A 19,211-nucleotide genomic window follows, 5' to 3' on the forward strand; every position below is an offset into this window, starting at 1 on the left:
CTTGAAGAGCTAATCTTGTAAAATGAGCCTTGATGATAATAACACAGGATAAGATTTTGATTCTGACATTGAAATTCTGAAACTTTTGTTCAGTCTTTTTTTTTTTCTGACTCTATCACTGGGTATGTCTCAGCCTCCTTCTGAAAGGAAAAACTTTAAAAGTTATATGTAGTTTATTCTTTGCTAAAAAACATTTAGTCATTCCTATGCTGGAAATGTTTTGATGGCAAGAGGTTATTGAAATCATAAGGACTTTCATTGACAAATTAGTGTTGTTATAATATTATTTTTGTTTATTTTTGTTTTAGATGCTGTTAGAGAAGTTTATTGAAGAATGCAGGTTCCCTCCAGTGCCAGATGCCATTTGTTGCTATCAGAAGTGCCGTGGATATTCTAAAATCCAGATATATATAACTGATCCAGACTTTAAGGTACATAATGAACATACGGTAGGACAGTAACTTGCAGAATTAGGCCTTAAAATGGATTCAAAACAGATTCTGTAATTGGAGGTACCTAAGTTCTCTGGCTTGTCGGCAGTTTTATGTCCTCTTGTCTGTACCCCATCCCCTGGACTTCTTAGGTCTATATCATCTCACACGGGGACCCAGAGCCAGTCACTAAAGAAACTCTGAGGGCAGGGAGTGACCTGAGAAGGCAGGCTAGCTAAGTCTGTTTCAGCTTTCTAGCCACTGTTCATGTTCTTTAGGAACACTGGAAAGAAAATGAGGTTGTTACCTCTGATTTGTTGCAATTCTAATTTCTTGTAAAATTTGAGTCTAAGAATCTAAGGGCCATTGTGACCACCGAATTCACTCCTAGAGACCTAAATCTGAAACCAGATCTGGCACTTAAGGTTACTTGGCTTTACTTTATTCAAGACAGTAGCTGCCCACTGTTCCTGGTTAGTAGATCAGGTGAATACTGTTTATACAATATTTGGTATTATAAAGAATAATGTAGCTATATGCTATGGAAATGAATATGCCAGTCAAGTTCTCTGTCTCTAGCACTAGGCATTTTGGGGTATAAAAAGATTGTACTTCCCTAGGAGAGAATGTGATGTCTAGTTATGTTTGCCAGGTGAACGCAGACAGCTCTCTCTTTTATCTTAATATGTGTGTTGTGATTGTGAGGGAGAGTGTGTGTGTGTGTAGACATCTTTAAAATGTATATTAAAAATTGTTTTAAACCCCTAGGGTTTTATACGAATCAGCTGCTGCCAGTACTGTAAAATAGAATTTCACATGAACTGTTGGAAGAAATTGAAAACAACAACTTTTAATGATAAAATTGACAAGGTAAGTTCACAAAATAGCTTGGAACTTTTAGTATGTCTGTTGTATGTTGATTTTTTTCCCCTGAGAATCTTCAGAAAAAAACTTTAAGTGAATATAAATTCCTTTCTGTGTTGTTGTTTTTTTTTTTAATTTCTTAAAATATTTATTTTTGAGAGAGAGAGAGAGAGAGAGAGAGCGAGCATGCGTGCGTGTGAGGGGGAGAGGGACAGAGATAAAGAGAGACAGAATCCGAAGCAGGCTCGGGGCTCTGAGCTGTGAGCATAGAACCCAGTGCAGGGCTTGAACTCAAGAGCCGTGAGATCACGACCTGAGCCGAAGTCGGGCACCTAACTGACTGAGCCATCCAGGCACCCCCCGTTTCTGTGCATTCTAAACATAACTAAAAGTTTTAAATTATTATTCGAATGATAAAGTAGAAAATCAGTTTTTGTTGTTACTTTATACTGGTATAAAGGCAATAGCCATAGAGACCTTTAATAAACTGTTTAACCAGTTTTTACATTGGGAATGTTATGGTTAAAAATAAAAATTTAAATGTCTAATGTTAACATTCTGATGTAGAATTGGGGTTTCAGATTTTTTATTTTCTACCAAAATGTAATGGGATAATTTGTGCTAAGCAATCAACTTAAATTTGGTACTCCTGCTTCTTTTTGTGGTTTTTCTTAATTAGCAAGGTTATAATGTTAATTACCATTAGCTAGGTATACTTTGAAAGAAGGCACAGTTTTGTAATCTAATTTGCATTCATAGAATTTGTTTCTGATTCAATAAGCTATTGACTTAAAAAAAAAAACGTTTTCTACACTGCTTAGCCTCACGTAATCCCCTCTTCTTGTTGGGGAAAAGAGTAAGGTGCTTGTGTGGTGTCTTCTTAGCAAGAGGAATTATTCAAGTTTGTTAGAAATAAATGCTCACATTTTATGCAGTTTCACATAGTTAAGTAATGATACAATGATATGAACAAATAACTGTTGCCATTGAATCACTTTTGCTGTGTCTTACATTAACTGAGTTTCTCTAGTTACACAATGCTCCCTTAGTGGTCTTAACCATGCCTGTGGGTTGAAATACACTCTGTCAATTAGTCCTCTTTCACTAAGATGTATTAAAGTAATACACAATGCAAATATCTCGTAATTTACAATAAGAAGGACATTGATTGTCCTAAAGTTGTGCAAGCTGTTGCCAGAGTTGGGCTGTAGCATCTCCAGTCTACGTAGCTGTATTGTTTCTGAGTTGAGGTTGAAGAGTGACTGGAACGTGTTCTTGTGGCAGAGGGTGAAGAGGAATAGCCAGTTCATTCGGTGTTTCTTAAAGCTTTCTCGTGGACATAGTGTACGTTATGTCAGCTCACCTTGCATTGACTAAAGCAAGTCATGTGGTCAGCCCTACAGCTGGAAGTATATTCCTTCTATAAGGGAGGCTCCGAAAGTCGGAAGACAATGGGCAGGGACTTTCAGTGCCTCCCTAAAGGAAGTTTCTGATGTATCTTGACTATTTCTGATGATTAAAATGGTATGCATCTATAGATTTATGCAGAGATATAGCACTTGTTTTTTTAATCAAATAGGATTTTCTGCAAGGAATTTGTCTTACCCCTGACTGTGAAGGAATCATTTCTAAGATTATCATTTTCAGCAGTGGTGGTCAAGTTAAATGTGAAGTAAGTATCTAATAAAGGGAAAATATTACCAAATTGTTAATCAAAACATTTACACCTTTTAAAATGTGATTTAAGTTTGTAGAAGTTTTACAGTCTTATGTTTTCCAGGGAAAAAAAGTTATTTAATTTAAGAAAATATAGGAAATTTTAGGATGTGAGAATATACCTTTGCAATGAAGGATTCTCACGTTCTTTAATTTCCTTAAAGAGGAGACTTTTGACATTTCAGTTCTACAGTTTGAACTTTTTGATAATCTTGTTTCCTTAATCCTCAGTAAACTTTTGTGTATTAACGAGGGTGGGGTTCTTAGGGAGGGGGAAGAGTTTCAAAGGATTACCTTTCACTTCACAATATGGAGGGTTATGGGTTGTTCTAATGGTATTTGTAGTTTATTTGATCTGCTCACTCTTAATTTTTTTTAAGCTTCCTAAGGTGTGTCTACTCTTTTGTTCCTCTTTTCAGTAAATTGTTTTGCTAAAATTTTCTGGGCTTTTGTCTGGGTCAGAGCATCACCACTGTTCTCTATCAAATTGAACATTGCGGGTGCTTCTGAAATGCTTGTTGCTTGTGGTTTTGTGCTTTATGTCATGGGAGTATGAGACAAATTTTGGATGTTTTTGTTTTATTTAAAGTTTGAACACAAGGTCATAAAAGAAAAGGTTCCTCCAAGACCTATTCTGAAACAGAAATGTTCTAGGTAAGATTTTTAACAATCAATTGGTAGTTTAATGATGTCTATTAGAATGTAATTCTGTTAAATGCAGATTTCTGAATTACGCTGTGTTTTAAATTGGCTGTGTACACATACCCAAGTAAGTGGTGTTTAAATGAATTTTGTGGATATTTAAAACTTGAAAAGAGAACTAGCCTAGAATGGTAAAATATCAAAAGCTTGAGTAAGAAACATTATTTGAATTTTAAGTAAAATTATGACATTTGATGCTGTGAAATGACGTTTGATTAGTAGATTTGGCATTTAGATAAAAATTATACACTTAGCTCTTAGTTGTTTAAACTTTAATTCCAAAAGCATTTTTCTTTTTTTATCTCTCTTCAGCAAATAGTTTTGAACCAGTGACTATTTCTCACCCTAAAAAACTCAATATACTGTCAGAATTATTCACTTCTCTATATATATGTTGTTTAGATCAAATAATTCCAATGCTTTTTCTTTTTCTTTTTGGTCCTGCTTCTTGTTTTCCATTCTAAGAAGTGATTTTTTTCATCGTTTGTGACCAAGAAAAAGCAAAAGATGAACAGAAATATTTGTTGAAGAGAATTCTTTGTAAACCATATCAACCAAATTCCAATGTTGTGGGCTATCATTAGGATGTGAAAATAATATTTTACTGTGGAATCTTTCTTTGAAATGAGTGTATATATGCATTCTCTTACAGAGTAATTTTTACTCTTTCTGTTTACCCTAAGCAGTAACTTATATACATGGTAATAACATTTGTATAACCTATACATGCCAGCCTTAATTATAAATCACTCAGTCATTGAATTCTTGTTTTCATGACACAAGTACCCTAATTTTAACTGAACACGTGTCAACAGTTTTTGATATTGAACAGAAGATGCAGGCCAAGTTCTAAATTCAAAGGGCAAATTCTAACTTACTGCTTGGAGAATGGTTTCTGTAATAGGCAAAGGAAATAGTTAATTGAGTTTATAACAAAGGTGGATTACCACTAACTGTAAATGCTTATCAGCCTAGAGAAGCTAAGACTGAAAGAAGACAAAAAATTGAAGAGAAAGCTCCAAAAAAAAGAAGCAAAAAAATTAGCACAAGAAAGGATGGAAGAGGACTTGAGGGAAAGTAATCTGCCCAAAACTGAAGAGCAGAAAGGTATGCTGAAGTCCAAGACATGATGAAAATAATATATTCTTGCTTAATATGTCCGTCTTACTGGGCATTGTGTTGCTACCGAATTGAAATTAAGAGTTCAGTTAGTATGTTAATACCGTCACTTTCTTGTGTTGCTCTAGATGGGGAGAAGTTCGTGTAAAGAGCACTGAATTTGGAAGCAGTACATAGGGATTCAAAATCCTAGTGCACAGGGATAGCGGTACACTAACATGGGGCAGAATCTGTGTCCATGTCCTCATCTCCAAAGTGATGGTGGAAATAATAGCTGACATGCATATTCTGTGTTTAGCAATGCTCTGAACCCCACTGTGCAGATATATGTGAATGTTGAATGTGAATTAGCTGAATGTGGAATTAGTTGAATGTGAAATAATGTTGAGTTCAAATAAAGAAACCGTTCATAAAAGATCGATAGAGATAACCTAACCCAGCCTTCTGTTTTACGTTCATCTTGTCATTATTCCCTGATCTACATGGGAATGTCTCAGTTGTTATACTGTTCCTGTGAGTATATTTACTTTCAGACTTTTTTCTTTTTAAACACTTTTTTAAGTTGATTTATTTATTTTGGGAGAGACCGAGACAACGCGAGTGGGGGTGGGACAGAGAGGGAGGGAGACCAGAGGAATGCCAAGCAGGCTCTGTGCTGTCTGCGCAGAACCCAATGTGGGACTTGAGCTCATAAAACTGTGAGATTATGACCGGAGCCGAAACCAAGAGTCTGAAGCTTAACCAACTGAGCCACCCAGGCACCAAGTTTTTTTTCTTAATTAAGGTTTTTTTTTTTAAATTGAGGAATAGATGATGTAACATTGTATTAGTTTTAGGTGTACAACATGATGTATATATGGCATATTTGTATATATTGCAAAATGATCACCATAGACCTATTAACTTCCATCACCATACATAGTTACAGAAATTTTTTTCTTATGACTAGAACTTTCAAGATCCACTCTTCTAGTAGCTACTTTCAAATGTGCAATACAGTGTTATTAACTGTAATCACCATGCTGTACATTACATCCCCAGGACTACTTTCAGTTTTCAGCTGAAGGAAGTTAATCTTTCTTGTTTTCTACTGTGATGGCTGTTCCCAAAATGAAATATTTCCTCTTGTTTTTATGTTTTATTTAGTATTCCATTAATGTTTCACCAGTCAATCAAAATTATCTTTTCTACTGTAAAAGTCTTTGGTGAATGTGTTTTAATTTTGCATGCTTCAAGGGGCTAAATGGCCCTCTGTAAGGGAGATGCCTGGGTTGGGAACATGAACTCTGAGAAATTTTCTGAGAACTTTTCCAGCTTGGAATCAACAACTCCATGGGATCCTGTGATTTAGGATCCAATAATAAGATGAAAAACCTAACAGTAACTACCAAATATTAATTGAATTCAACTGAATAAATGATCCCTTCAACTCCAGAAAACACTTTTTGCATTCTTAGTGACTAAACATAGTTATTGAATGTAAATGTTGATGAGGCTGGGTTAGGATTGTTGAGGAAAGTAACCCTATTTTGGAGGAACTGAGTTTTTCGATGTTACATGAGTGATACAGAGTGAAGGAGTACTTAACTTCTGATGTGTTTGGTTTAATGTGACTGTTTTCAAACATATTGCTAAGCAATTATTTTCCAAATTTCTTGAGTTTATTTAAAACATTAAGAATCCCTCTGAACCGTACTTTATGTTATTATGTAATGTTATATTATTTCTTTCTCAGTTTATATCTTTGCAAATTGGCCCCGTTGCTTACTTTAACTGACCACTTTTCTTTATCCTTAGAAACTGTAGACAGTGTTCAGAGTTGCCAGTTCCTTGATGACAGAATTCTGCAGTGCATAAAGCAGTATGCTGACAAGATAAAATCTGGTATTCTGAACACTTCCAAGCTTCTCAAAGAATTGCTTTCTTGGAAGGTTTTAAGCACAGAAGACTACACAACCTGTTTTTCTAGCAGAAATTTTCTAAATGAAGCGGTGGACTATGTCATTCGTCACTTGATTCAAGAGAAGAACAGAGTAAAGACCAGGATATTTCTGCATGTTTTGAGCGAGCTTAAAGAAGTGGAGCCCAAATTAGCTGCCTGGATCCAGAAACTGAACAGCTTTGGTAATGCCATTGAACTCGAGGGCTGCTGTTTATTAGTAGGAAGGCGGCTATCTGCCTCTGAACCCTCTTTTTTTCTATCATCATATATGATTTTTTTTAATGTAGGACCACAGATTTGTCTGGTTAAAAGTACTGTTTCCTCCCAATTCACAATTTAGGTTATTTTATAGATAGTTTACGGTTATAGATAAGTTACCTTTTCAAAAGGTGTAAACACAAGAAAGTTCAGTCACTTAGAAACTCCAGTCCTATATTTTGCTACTATTTGTAAATGTGTAAACCACGTGAATAGTAGGCACAGTCATGGGTAAATAGCACCCCCCTAGGCAGCTGTCCGAGTGCCCTCTGGGACCGTGCAGTTCTGTAGACAGATTCCTTAGAAAACTTAGAGGAAAGAATGGATGGAACTAATTGCTTAGGATCACCGAGGGCAATCCGTATCTAAAGATCATGAGAAAAATTCTCTGAGGTTGAATCATAGGATTATAAAACTCTGCTACTGCTGTTCCTGATTTTCCTAATTTGGTTGAGGAAGACCCTCTCCTCCCCCCAAGCAGCCCAAGGCCATGCGGGGACCTCAGAAAGCAGCTGCAGATAGAGTTGTTGTCTAACACTAGATTGAGAGTTTTCTGGGTACCTACCAGGGCACTGTTTACCTTGGTGACCGTGATGGCAACTGGCCTCAAATGGTAGATGACTCCGTTGGCAGCAGTTGGATACAAGGCCAGTAGGAGCCATAGCAGGACAGTCCAAAGAGTGAGCCTGCCAGGCCTCTGCAAGTCACACGGATCTGCTGGAGTTTTTAGGGACAGGGAGCTGTTAGAATTCTAGAGTTTGGGGAGTGTATTGATAAATTTCTGTCAGTGGAAACAAAGTAGGATAGAAGCAAGCTCAACGTAGTAGATAGCTAAGTGTTGCTGCTTTGAGCATAGGTCTGCATGGGTTTCTGGTCCCAGAAAATCACTCTTAAGTGATCAGGTTGTCATTAGCATCTACTAACAATCAAATAATAAATTAAACAATGTTATTCTCACTTTAATCTGCTTTGGAAGATAGGCTCAGGAGAAGTAGGCTTTCTGGTTATGTTTACCTGGGCAAGAGTGCCTGCCATTGTTGCTTTGGGTAAACTAGAGCATTTGAGCCTTATAGTTCACTGATGGAAATGTTAATGTGGCCTTTTGATATAATTCACATTTATTCTGAAGATTAAAGTATCATTTTAATAAGTATGTATGCATAGTATTTAAAATTGTTTCTATTTAAATTACTTCAGGCATGTTAATTAAAGTAAGGTTGTACTATAACCCTGATGTAAAACTCATATATATTTAAGGCAAGTAATTTCCAATTCTTGGAATTTTACTTCTCAACAAAAGTCTATACTGTGGAGTCACATCATGTGCGTATTTAACATGAGAGGTCAGGTCACATGCAGGGTGTGGGAAGAGGTTAACATTTTAATACTAGAAGCCATCTCGTGCCTTCCCTTCAGTGAGCACATTTTTCATGCATCATGACCACTGCAAGGTAACTATTTCATCTGGAAGAAACAGCCATCCAAGGTAATTTTGACTCAGCAGTCTGCTTCATTTGCTGACTGATAAACCATGGCCAACACGAGGTGATCATGCTGTATCAGAGGCGAGTGGGAAGACAGAACAGAGCCAACCTTTGCCTTTTGGTGGCTGTTGGTAGGGTCAGGGCTCACCGCCCCTCCCTCAGTAGCAGTACGAGTTTGCAGCTACTTCTTTCTCTGATTGGGTAGCAAGTGGAGTAACAGTGGGAATAGTGACTATCCTGATTTTGGAGGAGGGTAAGGAGCCATTGATGGAGGTATTGGGTGGGGGTGGTTACCCATGTCCTGTTTTAAAGGCATTTGGGAAGCTTTTGCATATCACTGATTTTTTGTTCCTGTGAAAGATATATAGAAAAGCACTGTAAAATCTTGCTAGCTTGCACTAGTTAGGATGAACATCATTTTGAATTAGTGAAAAAGTTGTTATATTTTTAAAGGAATTTAATGCCTGCTTTCATTGCCTAAGTCTAGTAAAAATAACCTTATAAACTTTTAATATACGAGCTATTTTGTAAGAAGCTTTTGGTCCATCTTATTCAACTAATAGAGAAGAATGATTGTCATTAGCCTATCAGTGTTAAGTCATATTCTAAAATGCAAAATAGCTTGAACAAGTTTATGTTCAAATATGTGTTTTTCACTGAAAATGTAAGCAAATTATAATTGAACTGCTTTCAGAGATGTATGACTGAGTGTTATTTTACTGTAAATTATTTTCCCTTTTTCTGATTTGGGTTTTGTTTTTATTACAGGTTTAGATGCCACGGGACCTTTTTTTTCTCGTTATGGAGCATCTCTTAAGGAGCTTGATTTTAGCATCATGACTTTTCTCTGGAATGAGAAATACGGTCATAAACTAGCCTCTATAGAAGGAAAGCAACTTGATTATTTCTGTGAGCCAACATCATTGAAGGAAGCACGATGTTTAATATGGCTGCTAGAAGAACACAGAGACAAGTTCCCAGCGTTGCATAATGCTTTAGATGAATTCTTTGATATAATGGGTATGTAGACTGAGTTTTAGTTTATATTATATCTAAGGGGGGGAAAATATCTCCAAAGGACCTAGCCTATTTAATACTTAAAAAAATAGTGAGAATTGTGGTACAGCCAGCTTATGTGGGCAAATTAGTGATTAAGAATAATGATTTTTTTTTTTTGTCATAGAATCTTTTTACTCTGTTGAGCCAAGTGTTATAGAGATACTCAGATGGGTATATTATACCCAAGTTGAGCCAAGTGTTATAGAGATACTCAGATGGGTATATTATACTGACTACGTACCATACTGTTCTCATTTTAGGTACTTTAACAGTATCATGGCAAAGGTTGCATATTAAGTGGACAGAATTTATTAGTAAATGGCTTGATGTTTAACATTCAAGAAAACATTGCCCTGCAAAGGAGGCGATGTTTGCAGAATCTATAAATAGCACATCTGTTGTAGTGGGAAGAACTTAGAATTGGGAGTTAGGAAAAGTAGGTTATGGCCCAGCTTCTTCTCTAATTCAATTCATTAAAAACTTTGTTTTTACTACTTCTTCAAGGCCCCTGCCTGAGCTGGGTGTTAACCAGGTACTCAGAAATGTTTATACTAGTCCCTGCCCTCAAGACCTTATGTTGTTGAAAAGGGAGTAAAATGAATATACAAATAACTATAATATGGCCGTAAGCTCAATAAGAGAGGATCAGAAAGAGTGCTGCGGGTTCAAATGGAAGATCAAGCCCTTGTGCTCTTCCTGGGGAGGGCGAACCCTTGGTGCAGCACTGGAGTCCAAGCTGTGAACGGGGAGGTAGTTGGACACCTCCCAAGTTGACACCTGGGATTAGAGACATGGGGTTGAGGAGGGAGTCAGGTCGCCTGTTTGGGTAGTGGCATGGAGTCCAGTTTGGTAGAATAGGAGGACTAGTAGTTAATTCCTTAGTTTCCCTTGGATCTTAGTTTCTTCATCATTGAAGTGATAGGATTTAGAGCCATTGATCTGTGTGGTCCCATTTTGCTTCAAAATTCTAATATTCTTAGATTCTATATTAATTTTAATTTATCTTCGGTACTACATGTATGTCTTATAATAATCTCCCACCCCACCCCAATCCCTCAGCATTCCTTAGTATTTGCTTTACATGTTGTCAGCAGTTAGACCTAAAATTTCATGCTTTGTTTTAAAGAGCACATTAAAAAGTCCAGCCTTGTACAGAAGTATCACACATTACAAATTTCATATGTATAAGGAACTGAAAAGCTTGCTTTTGTTCTGGGTCTTAGGAAGGAGCACATTCAAATATAGATGGCTTATTTTTCCAGGACACAGCTTCATGGCTGGAGGTGACGTGCTTGTTGATAGCCTGAATTTATTGCCGTCAGTTTGCTGCTGCTGGTAGTAAAATACTGTCTGGGGACTGAGCTTACAAAACCCGATGCATGTGTGGATCACACAACAAAATAACTAAAAAGGACACAATTCTTTCTTTGTGTGCATTTTTTCTGATTCTTGTGTTCTATACCCCAGATATACTATGACTATTCCTCTGGTTTTAGTCATAGAGTCAGAAGCCACCAACCAAATGACTAGCCATCCCAACAGATTTTCTCTCCAAGAGCTGTGCTTCTCACCCTCACTCCAGACATTTTCAATTTTGTCTCTTTTCATTTAAAGGGATGATTATATTTCTTAAAACTTTTCAGAATCCACTGATTTTGTAAATAAAAACATCCAATCCTATCACTAATTCAGAGTTTCAGCCTGTCTCCTGAACTCTGCATAATGTTTTACTGTTGGTAGTTCTTTGTAGACAACTAAAAGGTCCCTTAAGAGCAGTGTGGCTGAACCCACTTACTGTATCCCCAGAGACCTGTTTTTCCTAAATTTATCTCCGTAACATTGTTGTATATCTTGTATCTACGCAGGAAACCCTGAAAAAAGTCTTGATTCTTCCTTTTCCCTATTACCCCGTATCTAGTCTGTCACCCGTTCCAGTAAGCTTTATCTTTGATCTCTCCTCTCCTGTCCATCTCCACTTCCCTAGGTCAGAACCTTAATAAGCTTTCCATGATTAGACCATGCTGGTAGCCTCCAAACTGGTGTCTGTTCTTTAGATCTTCCCACTACAGATCTTCCTCTTATATTGCCACTAGTGACTCTTCTGGAACATCTCTTTCATACAACTGTAACAATTCTGTTAAACACTTGCTTAGTTTTGCCTACACGTTAAATTCACATCATCTGTGTGATTTATCATCACTCTCCCCATGTGCCCTGTGTGCATACATCCCACTTCTTGAAGGTGTACAAACCCTCCTCGTACTTTTCCTGCTTCATGTCTTTGCTCCTGCATTTGCTCCAACTACGTCCTGCCCCTTTGCTTGTTTATTTCAAGTCTCATTTTGATATTGCATCCCTCTCTGAGCCCTCCCTGGCCTGTCATTGGGCCTTTATCCTTGAAAACTGTATTATTCCATCAGCTTTGTTTCCATTGTATTTATTGAGGCACTTGGCACTCTGGGTTGCACGTATTTGCTTGCTTGTGTATTTGTACAACATAAGCTTAGAATACAGGCGTATCTATGACAGGGATTATTCTCTGCATCTTTGTATTCGCAGCATCTAGCACGGAGTTTGATATCTAGAAGGCACTCAAATTATGCTGAACTAGATTGACATTTTGTGATTCTTTGTGGTTGGTTTCCATTTAATTGGCCATTTGCTCTTGGTTTCTAAACTAAACTTGTGTCAAAGCAAAATAAGGAGCAAAATATAGTTGATGACAGTAGTGTCTGCGGTGATTTTCTTTAAGGTTTTAGTGTGCTGTCAGTGTAAAAATTTCATGTTCTCACAATTTATTGGTATTTTCCTACAGACAGCCGCTGTACTGTATTAAGGAAACAAGACAGTGGTGATGTGCCGGTAGGTTATTTGATTGCTTTAAACGTGTTAATTTGTGTTAGCCAAAGGAAGAGAGGAGTACCCAGGCCAGTGTTTATTTACATCACAGGTGGCATTCTAGAACCAAACATGGAGGATTTCTGGCTAACATATACTCATTTATAGAATGTTAATGCCAGTCTTCCTCTTGGAATTAGAGTGACAATCAGCAATCAGCAAATTCAAGAGGCTTAAATTAGACAATGTCCATAAAGTTTCGCAACTAATAATTGTTAATCTCAGAAATAGGGAAGGAGTTGAGTCATCTCCTGCCTAAAAATGAAAAGTTATCTGTAATGATTAAAATTCTAATGTTTTGTTCTGTAAGGAAAACAAAGAGACTTTGTTTTGAATGGCTCCAAACTAAGTTAAGTTAAAATAATTCCAGAGTCGTTTTTCTTAGTAGGTTGTGGCAGTTTTCAAACAGAAAGATGCATATTTACTGATTTTTTAGGATCAGGTCATCTGTACTTGAACTTTTCTTAATCTGCCTGTGAAATATACTGCCCAGCTAAGTATGGAAACACAACTAACACACCCAGTGGGAAGTTAAATGTCTTCTAAGTCCACTGTGCCTCAGAGTTGGCCAGGCGTAGAGTGTCCAGTTTACCTTAAGAAAAGGAATGCCATTGAAATGGTGGTAGCATATAATCGGAATTACTCTAAAAGACTGATTAATTACTTGAAATAACATACACCTTATTAAAATGTTGGACCAGGAGGTGGTTCAGTCGATTAAGCATCTGACTCTTAATTTCATCCCAGGTTATGATCTCACAGTTCATGAGATCAAGCTCTGCATCGGGCTCTGGGCTGACAGTGCAGAGCCTGCTTGGGATTCTGTCTCTCCCTCTCTCTCTGCCCCTCCTTTGCGTGCGCACACACACACACACACACACTCTCTCTCTGAGAAATAAAACATTAAAAAATTTTTGGAAGCAATTTTAGTTATAACAGTCATTATTAGGCTTTCTCTTATTTTCTATTATAAATCATAACACTAGGGCTAACATATGAAGTGTTATTTTTGTTCAGCATTTTGTGTATATTCAACTTGTGGCTAAAACCAGTATATACTTTATACAGAGCTTCATCATGATGTTATTTGAGTGTTCATTGTTTTTTTCCCCCATTTTTCCAGTTTAATTCTGCCAAGATAAAAAATAAAGGCAAGAAAAAGAAGCCAAAAGATTCAAAGGTATGGAGTATTTTTGGTATTAATTCTTGTCTAAAATAGTTAATTGAATATATAAATTAGGATTAACAAGTTCTTGGGGATATTTTGAAGTACTTTATAGAGAAAGACTTTTTTTAGGATTTAAAGATTTGCTCCAAGCCCATGAGCCATATAGGGCATTATTTATCTTCTGGGGGGTTCTTCATGGCTGTCATGTATGTGGGAGCTCAGGAGGGCAGGAGTTGAGATAGTGAACAGATATCAGAGGAGGATTAGAGCAGCTCTTTGTAAGTTCTGCTAAAACTTGGCTTTTTATCTTTGACATTTGAGGTTTTTTGGAGCATTGGAAGCTACCTGAATGTTAAGTTGGGCCTATTTATGGGTGTTGAAACTTTATTACTATGTGTTCCTGTTCACAAGGAAATTTAGATAAGTCTTACATATTGGCAATTTGCATGCATATTTATATAAGCATTCATTTGTTTTAATGCTAATTTTTTTTCATGGAATTTTAAGGTAGAAAATTGTTTTCATTTTTGTGTGTTTTAAACTAGCCTATGTTAGTGGGGTCTGGAACATCTTCAGTAACCCCAAATAATGAGACTATCACTTCAGGTGAAGACCACAAGTAAGTAAAATTGAAAATGTGTGCTTCAAATTTTAACTCAAGTGTATTAACTTAGCAAGTGGTATTAATTTAACATCATTTAAACTTGTGTTTTACTTCTCTAACTTCACTGTCTAAATTTGTGCATCTGTGATGACAGCCTAGTGTGATCCATCTTGGTTGATTTTATAATATGGCTTGTCAGCATTAAGAATTCCTGCAAACAGCATTAAAATCATTGGGCTAATGACATTCATTAGATAAGTTTGGGAACTTACTATATGCAAGATACTATGGGAAAGATTTAGGAAATAGTCTTTAAGATGTTCAGTGAAGAGAATTTCCTACTGATAATTACTAGCATATTTGCTATAATAGAGAGGAAGATGTTTTAAATGTTCAATCTTAGATGTGAATGATTTTCAGTGACATCTAGTTGTTGAAACGGAGTTTTCAGAAAACAAGTAGACATAAGAAAAAGTAAAAGTAGTGAGTAGCAATGACCTTTTTGTCATATTCCTTTATGAACCAGAAACTCATTTTTTTTTTCACATTTCTTAAAGGAGTTGTCATAAGAGCTGCTTTTGCACATTTTCATGGATTCTTTAAATGGAGGAATTATTTTAAGTTCAAATAGTAATAGTCCATACTTAGACAGAACTTATGTACCAGGTACTATTCTCAGGGCTTTACATATACAAACTCATTGAATATACTCTTCACCCTGGGAGATAAGTACTGTTATCATGTACATTTTACAGATAAGGGGATTCATGCACAGTGTAGTTGAGTGCCTAAGAACCTGAAGCTTGTACATGTCTGAGCCAGGATTAAACCTGGTAGTCTTGTTTTAGAACTCACAAACTGCTACATCTTTTTAGAATGCAAAATCGTACACTTTAGCAAAAGAATCTTTTTGTTAAGTGTTTTACTGGTTCCAATCTCACTTTAGCTTAAATTAATAGCAGTTATAACAAAATCTTTAACAAGTTACAATTAATATAACATTGATACTTTTAAAACCAGGAGTTTCAAAAAATTTGTTCTTGGGATCAAGAGTAAGTAGTTAGTTAAAAGTGCTTCCTTGGAGGTTTATAAATGTATACACACACACACACACACACACACACACACACACACGGGTAACTTTTCTGCATTTAATTATCTGGTAGTGTTTTTTTTGCATTGTAAGGCTGAGTTGTATGTTACTATCTTTGTTTTAATTTAAATATTCTGGGTCATCTCAAAGTTTAGGACTCACAAAAAAAATTTCTTTTTTTAATCAGCAGACGCAATCCAAATTCTGCAGGCCCATTTGTGGTACCTGACCACCTTCGGCAAGATGTAGAAGAATTTGAAGCTATCTACGAACAGCACAGTAGTGAATATGTTGTCCGTAATAAGAAGCTGTGGGACATTAACCCAAAACAAAAATGTTCAACGCTGTATGAGTAAGTAGTTTAACATTCCTACTAGTATTATTTCATACTGAAGCTGCCAGTTAAAGATTGCAGGTTGTTTAATTTGTGTCCCTTTTGCTTATTAAAGGAATCATTTATTGGCTTACAAAGTTGGGAAGGAAAGTATTTTTATGGCTTTTGTCGTGTAGTGCACAAAGTTAACTGAGGGTTTTTAATTTTAAATTTAGAATCCTGGAGCACCTGCGTGGCTCTGTTGGTGTAATGTCCCAACTCTTGGTTTCAGCTCAGGTCATGATCTCACCATTCTTGAGATGATTGGAGCCCCGCATCGGGCTCTACACTGACAGCACAGAGTCTGTCTGAGATTCTCTCTCCCCCCACTCTCTCGCCCTCTCTCACTCCCTCTCTCTCCCCCTTTCTCTCCCCCCCTTTCTCTCCCTCCCACCCTCCCTCCTCTCAAAATAAATAAGTAAACATTTAAAAAACAAAAAAAACACAGTGGTCTGGCTGGACCCAGGCTCTGGTACTTGAGGGCAGCCAGGACCTTTTATAAGTAGGTAGGTAGGTAGGTAGGTAGATAGATAGATAGATAGATAGATAGATAAGTAAAGTAAGTAAAATAAATAAATAAATTCAGAATACTACTAATAATTGGTTTTGTCAGTTTGAGCTGCTAATATAGATATTTTCTGTCTCTAAAACTGACCCTGGTATGTACTGATAGGACTGTAAAAGTTTCCAGCCATATCTTTCATCATGAATTCCAGGGTATACAGTACTCCTCCCTTATCCTTGGTTTCGCTTTCTGAGGTTTCACTTACCTGTGGTCATCCGCAGTCCGGAAGCAGATGATACTCCTTCTGACGTGTTGTCAGAAGGTCAGTAGTAGCCTAATGTTACGTCACAGTGCCTGTGTCACTCACCTCACTTCATCTCATCACAGAGGCATTTTATCTCCTATCATTGCAAGAATTGAGTGAGGATAGTGCAATAAAATTTTGAGAGAGAGACCACATTCACATAACTTATCTTACAGTATATTATTGTAACTGTTCTATTTTATTTTTAGTTATTGCTGTTAATTTCTTATTGCACCTAATTTATAACTTAAACTTTATCATAGGTATATATGTGTAGGAAGAAATAGTATAGGGCTCAGTACTATCTGTGGTTTCAGGCACCCGGGGTTGTGGAACATCTCTCTTGTGGATAAGGGGGGAGTTCTACATTTGACAAGGAGTCCTATTATTATTTGGTCTCATTGTTCTTTTGCTGATGGATGCTGTTGTTTAGCATCTCCTAAGTCCAGTGACAAGTAATGTAGCTTGTCGAAGGGTTGCCCTTTTATTGGGTAATGAGGATACCAGGATCCCATTATTACTTCTGCTGAGGTGACAGGTGTTCTGCTGCAATGATAGTAAAGGTAACAAGACCTTGTATCTCTGTATTGTACGGGAGACTTGTCTTCCTGACATTGACATAATAGAAGAGAAACAGACTTTTCTTTTTAAATAACTTTGGCTGTTACTTTGGGATTGAAATGTGAATATGAAATCAACGAGTCTGAGTAGGGTAGATGAAATAATGGAGTAAAGGGTTCAGGAATATCTAACAAGCAGTTACCATTTTGAGCTTGGTATTACTAAGTAGTGCATGCTACCTTCCTTAAGAAGACAAATTGAGGGTTAAGATCTGCAATAGGAAATTAATTTAAGGCCTGGTTATTCTCGCAGAAAACCTGTTACTCATCCGTAGTTTAGTCCTTGCTTCTGTTTTCCCCAGTCGCTTCTTTCCTTTTCAGTCTGGTTATGCTCCCAGACCCTTCTTTATGGTTTTTCTTTAAATTTTTTTTTTTTAATGTTTATTCATTTTTTGATAGAGACAGAGCGTGAGTGGGGGAGGGGCAGAGAGAGAGGGAGACAGAATCAAAGCAGGCTCTAGGCTCCGAGCCGTCAGCACAGAGCCCAATGCAGGGCTCGAACTCACTGACCATGAGATCATGACCTGAGCCAAAGTCAGATACCCAACCGACTGAGCCATCTAGGCGCCCCTATGGTTTTTCTTTAGAGTTGAAATGCTGAGCATATCATATTTCCAGAAAACTCCTGGATGACCCCATGGAAACAGCTATAAAACTACACTAGTATTTCTTAAAATATGGTAGGCTTTGCTTCAAGCATCCGAAACTGAAGCTAAACTGTGTCATTGTCAGGACCTTGCTTCTTAAAGAATTTATTATTGTTATAAGTGGGAGGAAATTAAACAACTTTATGAGGAAGAAAATAGGCTGATGTGTTTTGAGATAAAACTTTAAAGTCAAAAACTTACAGGAAGTTACACCTCAAAACAATTCTTTCTCTGAATTTTCAAAAGTAGACATGTGATGATGAGCTTAAGAACAATTTCTTTTAGGGGTGCCTGTCTGGCTCAGTCGGAGGAGCGTGTGGCTCTTGATCTCGAGGTCGTGAGTTCGATCCTCATGTTGGGTGTAGAGATTACTTAAATGAATAAATGAATAAAACTTAAAAAAAAAAAAAAAGAATGATTTCTTTTAGTGTCCAGTGGGTAAAAGAAAGAAAAATGAAACTAAAATTTGTGTATGACAAGAGTGTTAGAGTAGAAAAAAAATATTACACAAGGAATCCAGAATATTGGGATAACTGCTGTTAATTTTATCCTGACTCACGTATTCCACTGTGAAGGTGGGGATTAGACTGATTGGTGTATAATTGACTTGACCCTCTTCTAGTTCTCACAATTTATGATTTTAGATAGTTGAAGGGAATTGTATTTCAGTGGGTAGCGTTCTGCACTTAGCTTTTCCTACCACCTCTTTCGTGGTATTAATTAGTCAGCCACGATTTATTTAACCACTTAGGGTTAAGCACTGTGGAAGATTGCAGACAAGGTGGAAGACACAGTCCTTTTGCACAGCTTGCAAGTAGCAGGAGAGATGCATCATTGGTCTGATCACACTGTATTGGAAAGAGAATGACTTTGTGAGGGAAGAATCATGAGCTTCTACAAAACAGTGATTTGTCAAAGGGCCACCGCCAGCATACTAGGGTGGGAATGCTTTCCCAAACGTTTTCTTCATCCTGTCCCTTGCCCCTGTGCCTTCAGTGGCCTGTAATGGCACTATGGAAGGCCAGCCATGACCATTTCAGACCCTGATGGTCCCTATCCAAGTGTGAAAATACATGTACGCGAGTAAACATGTACTTGCATATATGAGATAACAACATAAGAACTATTAATCTTTCTGGTATAGTTAGGTTTTTGTTTGTTTGTTTAAACTGCTGTCTCATGTAGTGTGCCGTTTTTACCTCTGGTTCTGAAGTGCAGGAACACTATCCCTTTTAGAGTCTGAGACTTTGAACAGGAGCAATGATGAGAGAGATGCATCTTGTTTAACTTGGCAGAAGTGGAGTCAGCCTCCTTGTTTCAGTTGTATCTAGCATCTTTCATTAGAGCTTGGGCCTCTTTCATGTCTGCCGAACAGCCATACCAGTACCACTGTTCTGTGCGTCAATGGATGGTTGCTAACCCCT

The 19,211-nt window shown here is 37.1% G+C and overlaps 1 protein-coding gene across 8 annotated transcripts in view; it reads left to right on the top strand.

The window, feature by feature from the left end:
* TTC3 (tetratricopeptide repeat domain 3) overlaps positions 1-19,211 on the top strand; it is a 127,789-nt gene that overhangs the window by 66,658 nt on the left and 41,920 nt on the right. For 7 of the 8 annotated variants that reach the window (XM_047876415.1, XM_047876410.1, XM_047876418.1 and 4 more), the window contains 11 exons: positions 309-431; positions 1,200-1,301; positions 2,875-2,967; positions 3,601-3,665; positions 4,684-4,820; positions 6,630-6,956; positions 9,285-9,536; positions 12,391-12,437; positions 13,597-13,653; positions 14,187-14,260; positions 15,526-15,690. In XM_047876415.1, the coding sequence (XP_047732371.1) occupies positions 309-431; positions 1,200-1,301; positions 2,875-2,967; positions 3,601-3,665; positions 4,684-4,820; positions 6,630-6,956; positions 9,285-9,536; positions 12,391-12,437; positions 13,597-13,653; positions 14,187-14,260; positions 15,526-15,690 (1,442 nt within the window). The remainder of the gene's footprint in view (positions 1-308; positions 432-1,199; positions 1,302-2,874; positions 2,968-3,600; positions 3,666-4,683; positions 4,821-6,629; positions 6,957-9,284; positions 9,537-12,390; positions 12,438-13,596; positions 13,654-14,186; positions 14,261-15,525; positions 15,691-19,211) is intronic. The other variant, XM_047876411.1, reaches the window with a different exon arrangement.

Source organism: Prionailurus viverrinus, chromosome C2 (genome assembly GCF_022837055.1).
Source record: "Prionailurus viverrinus isolate Anna chromosome C2, UM_Priviv_1.0, whole genome shotgun sequence".
NCBI classification, from domain to species: Eukaryota; Metazoa; Chordata; class Mammalia; order Carnivora; family Felidae; genus Prionailurus; species Prionailurus viverrinus.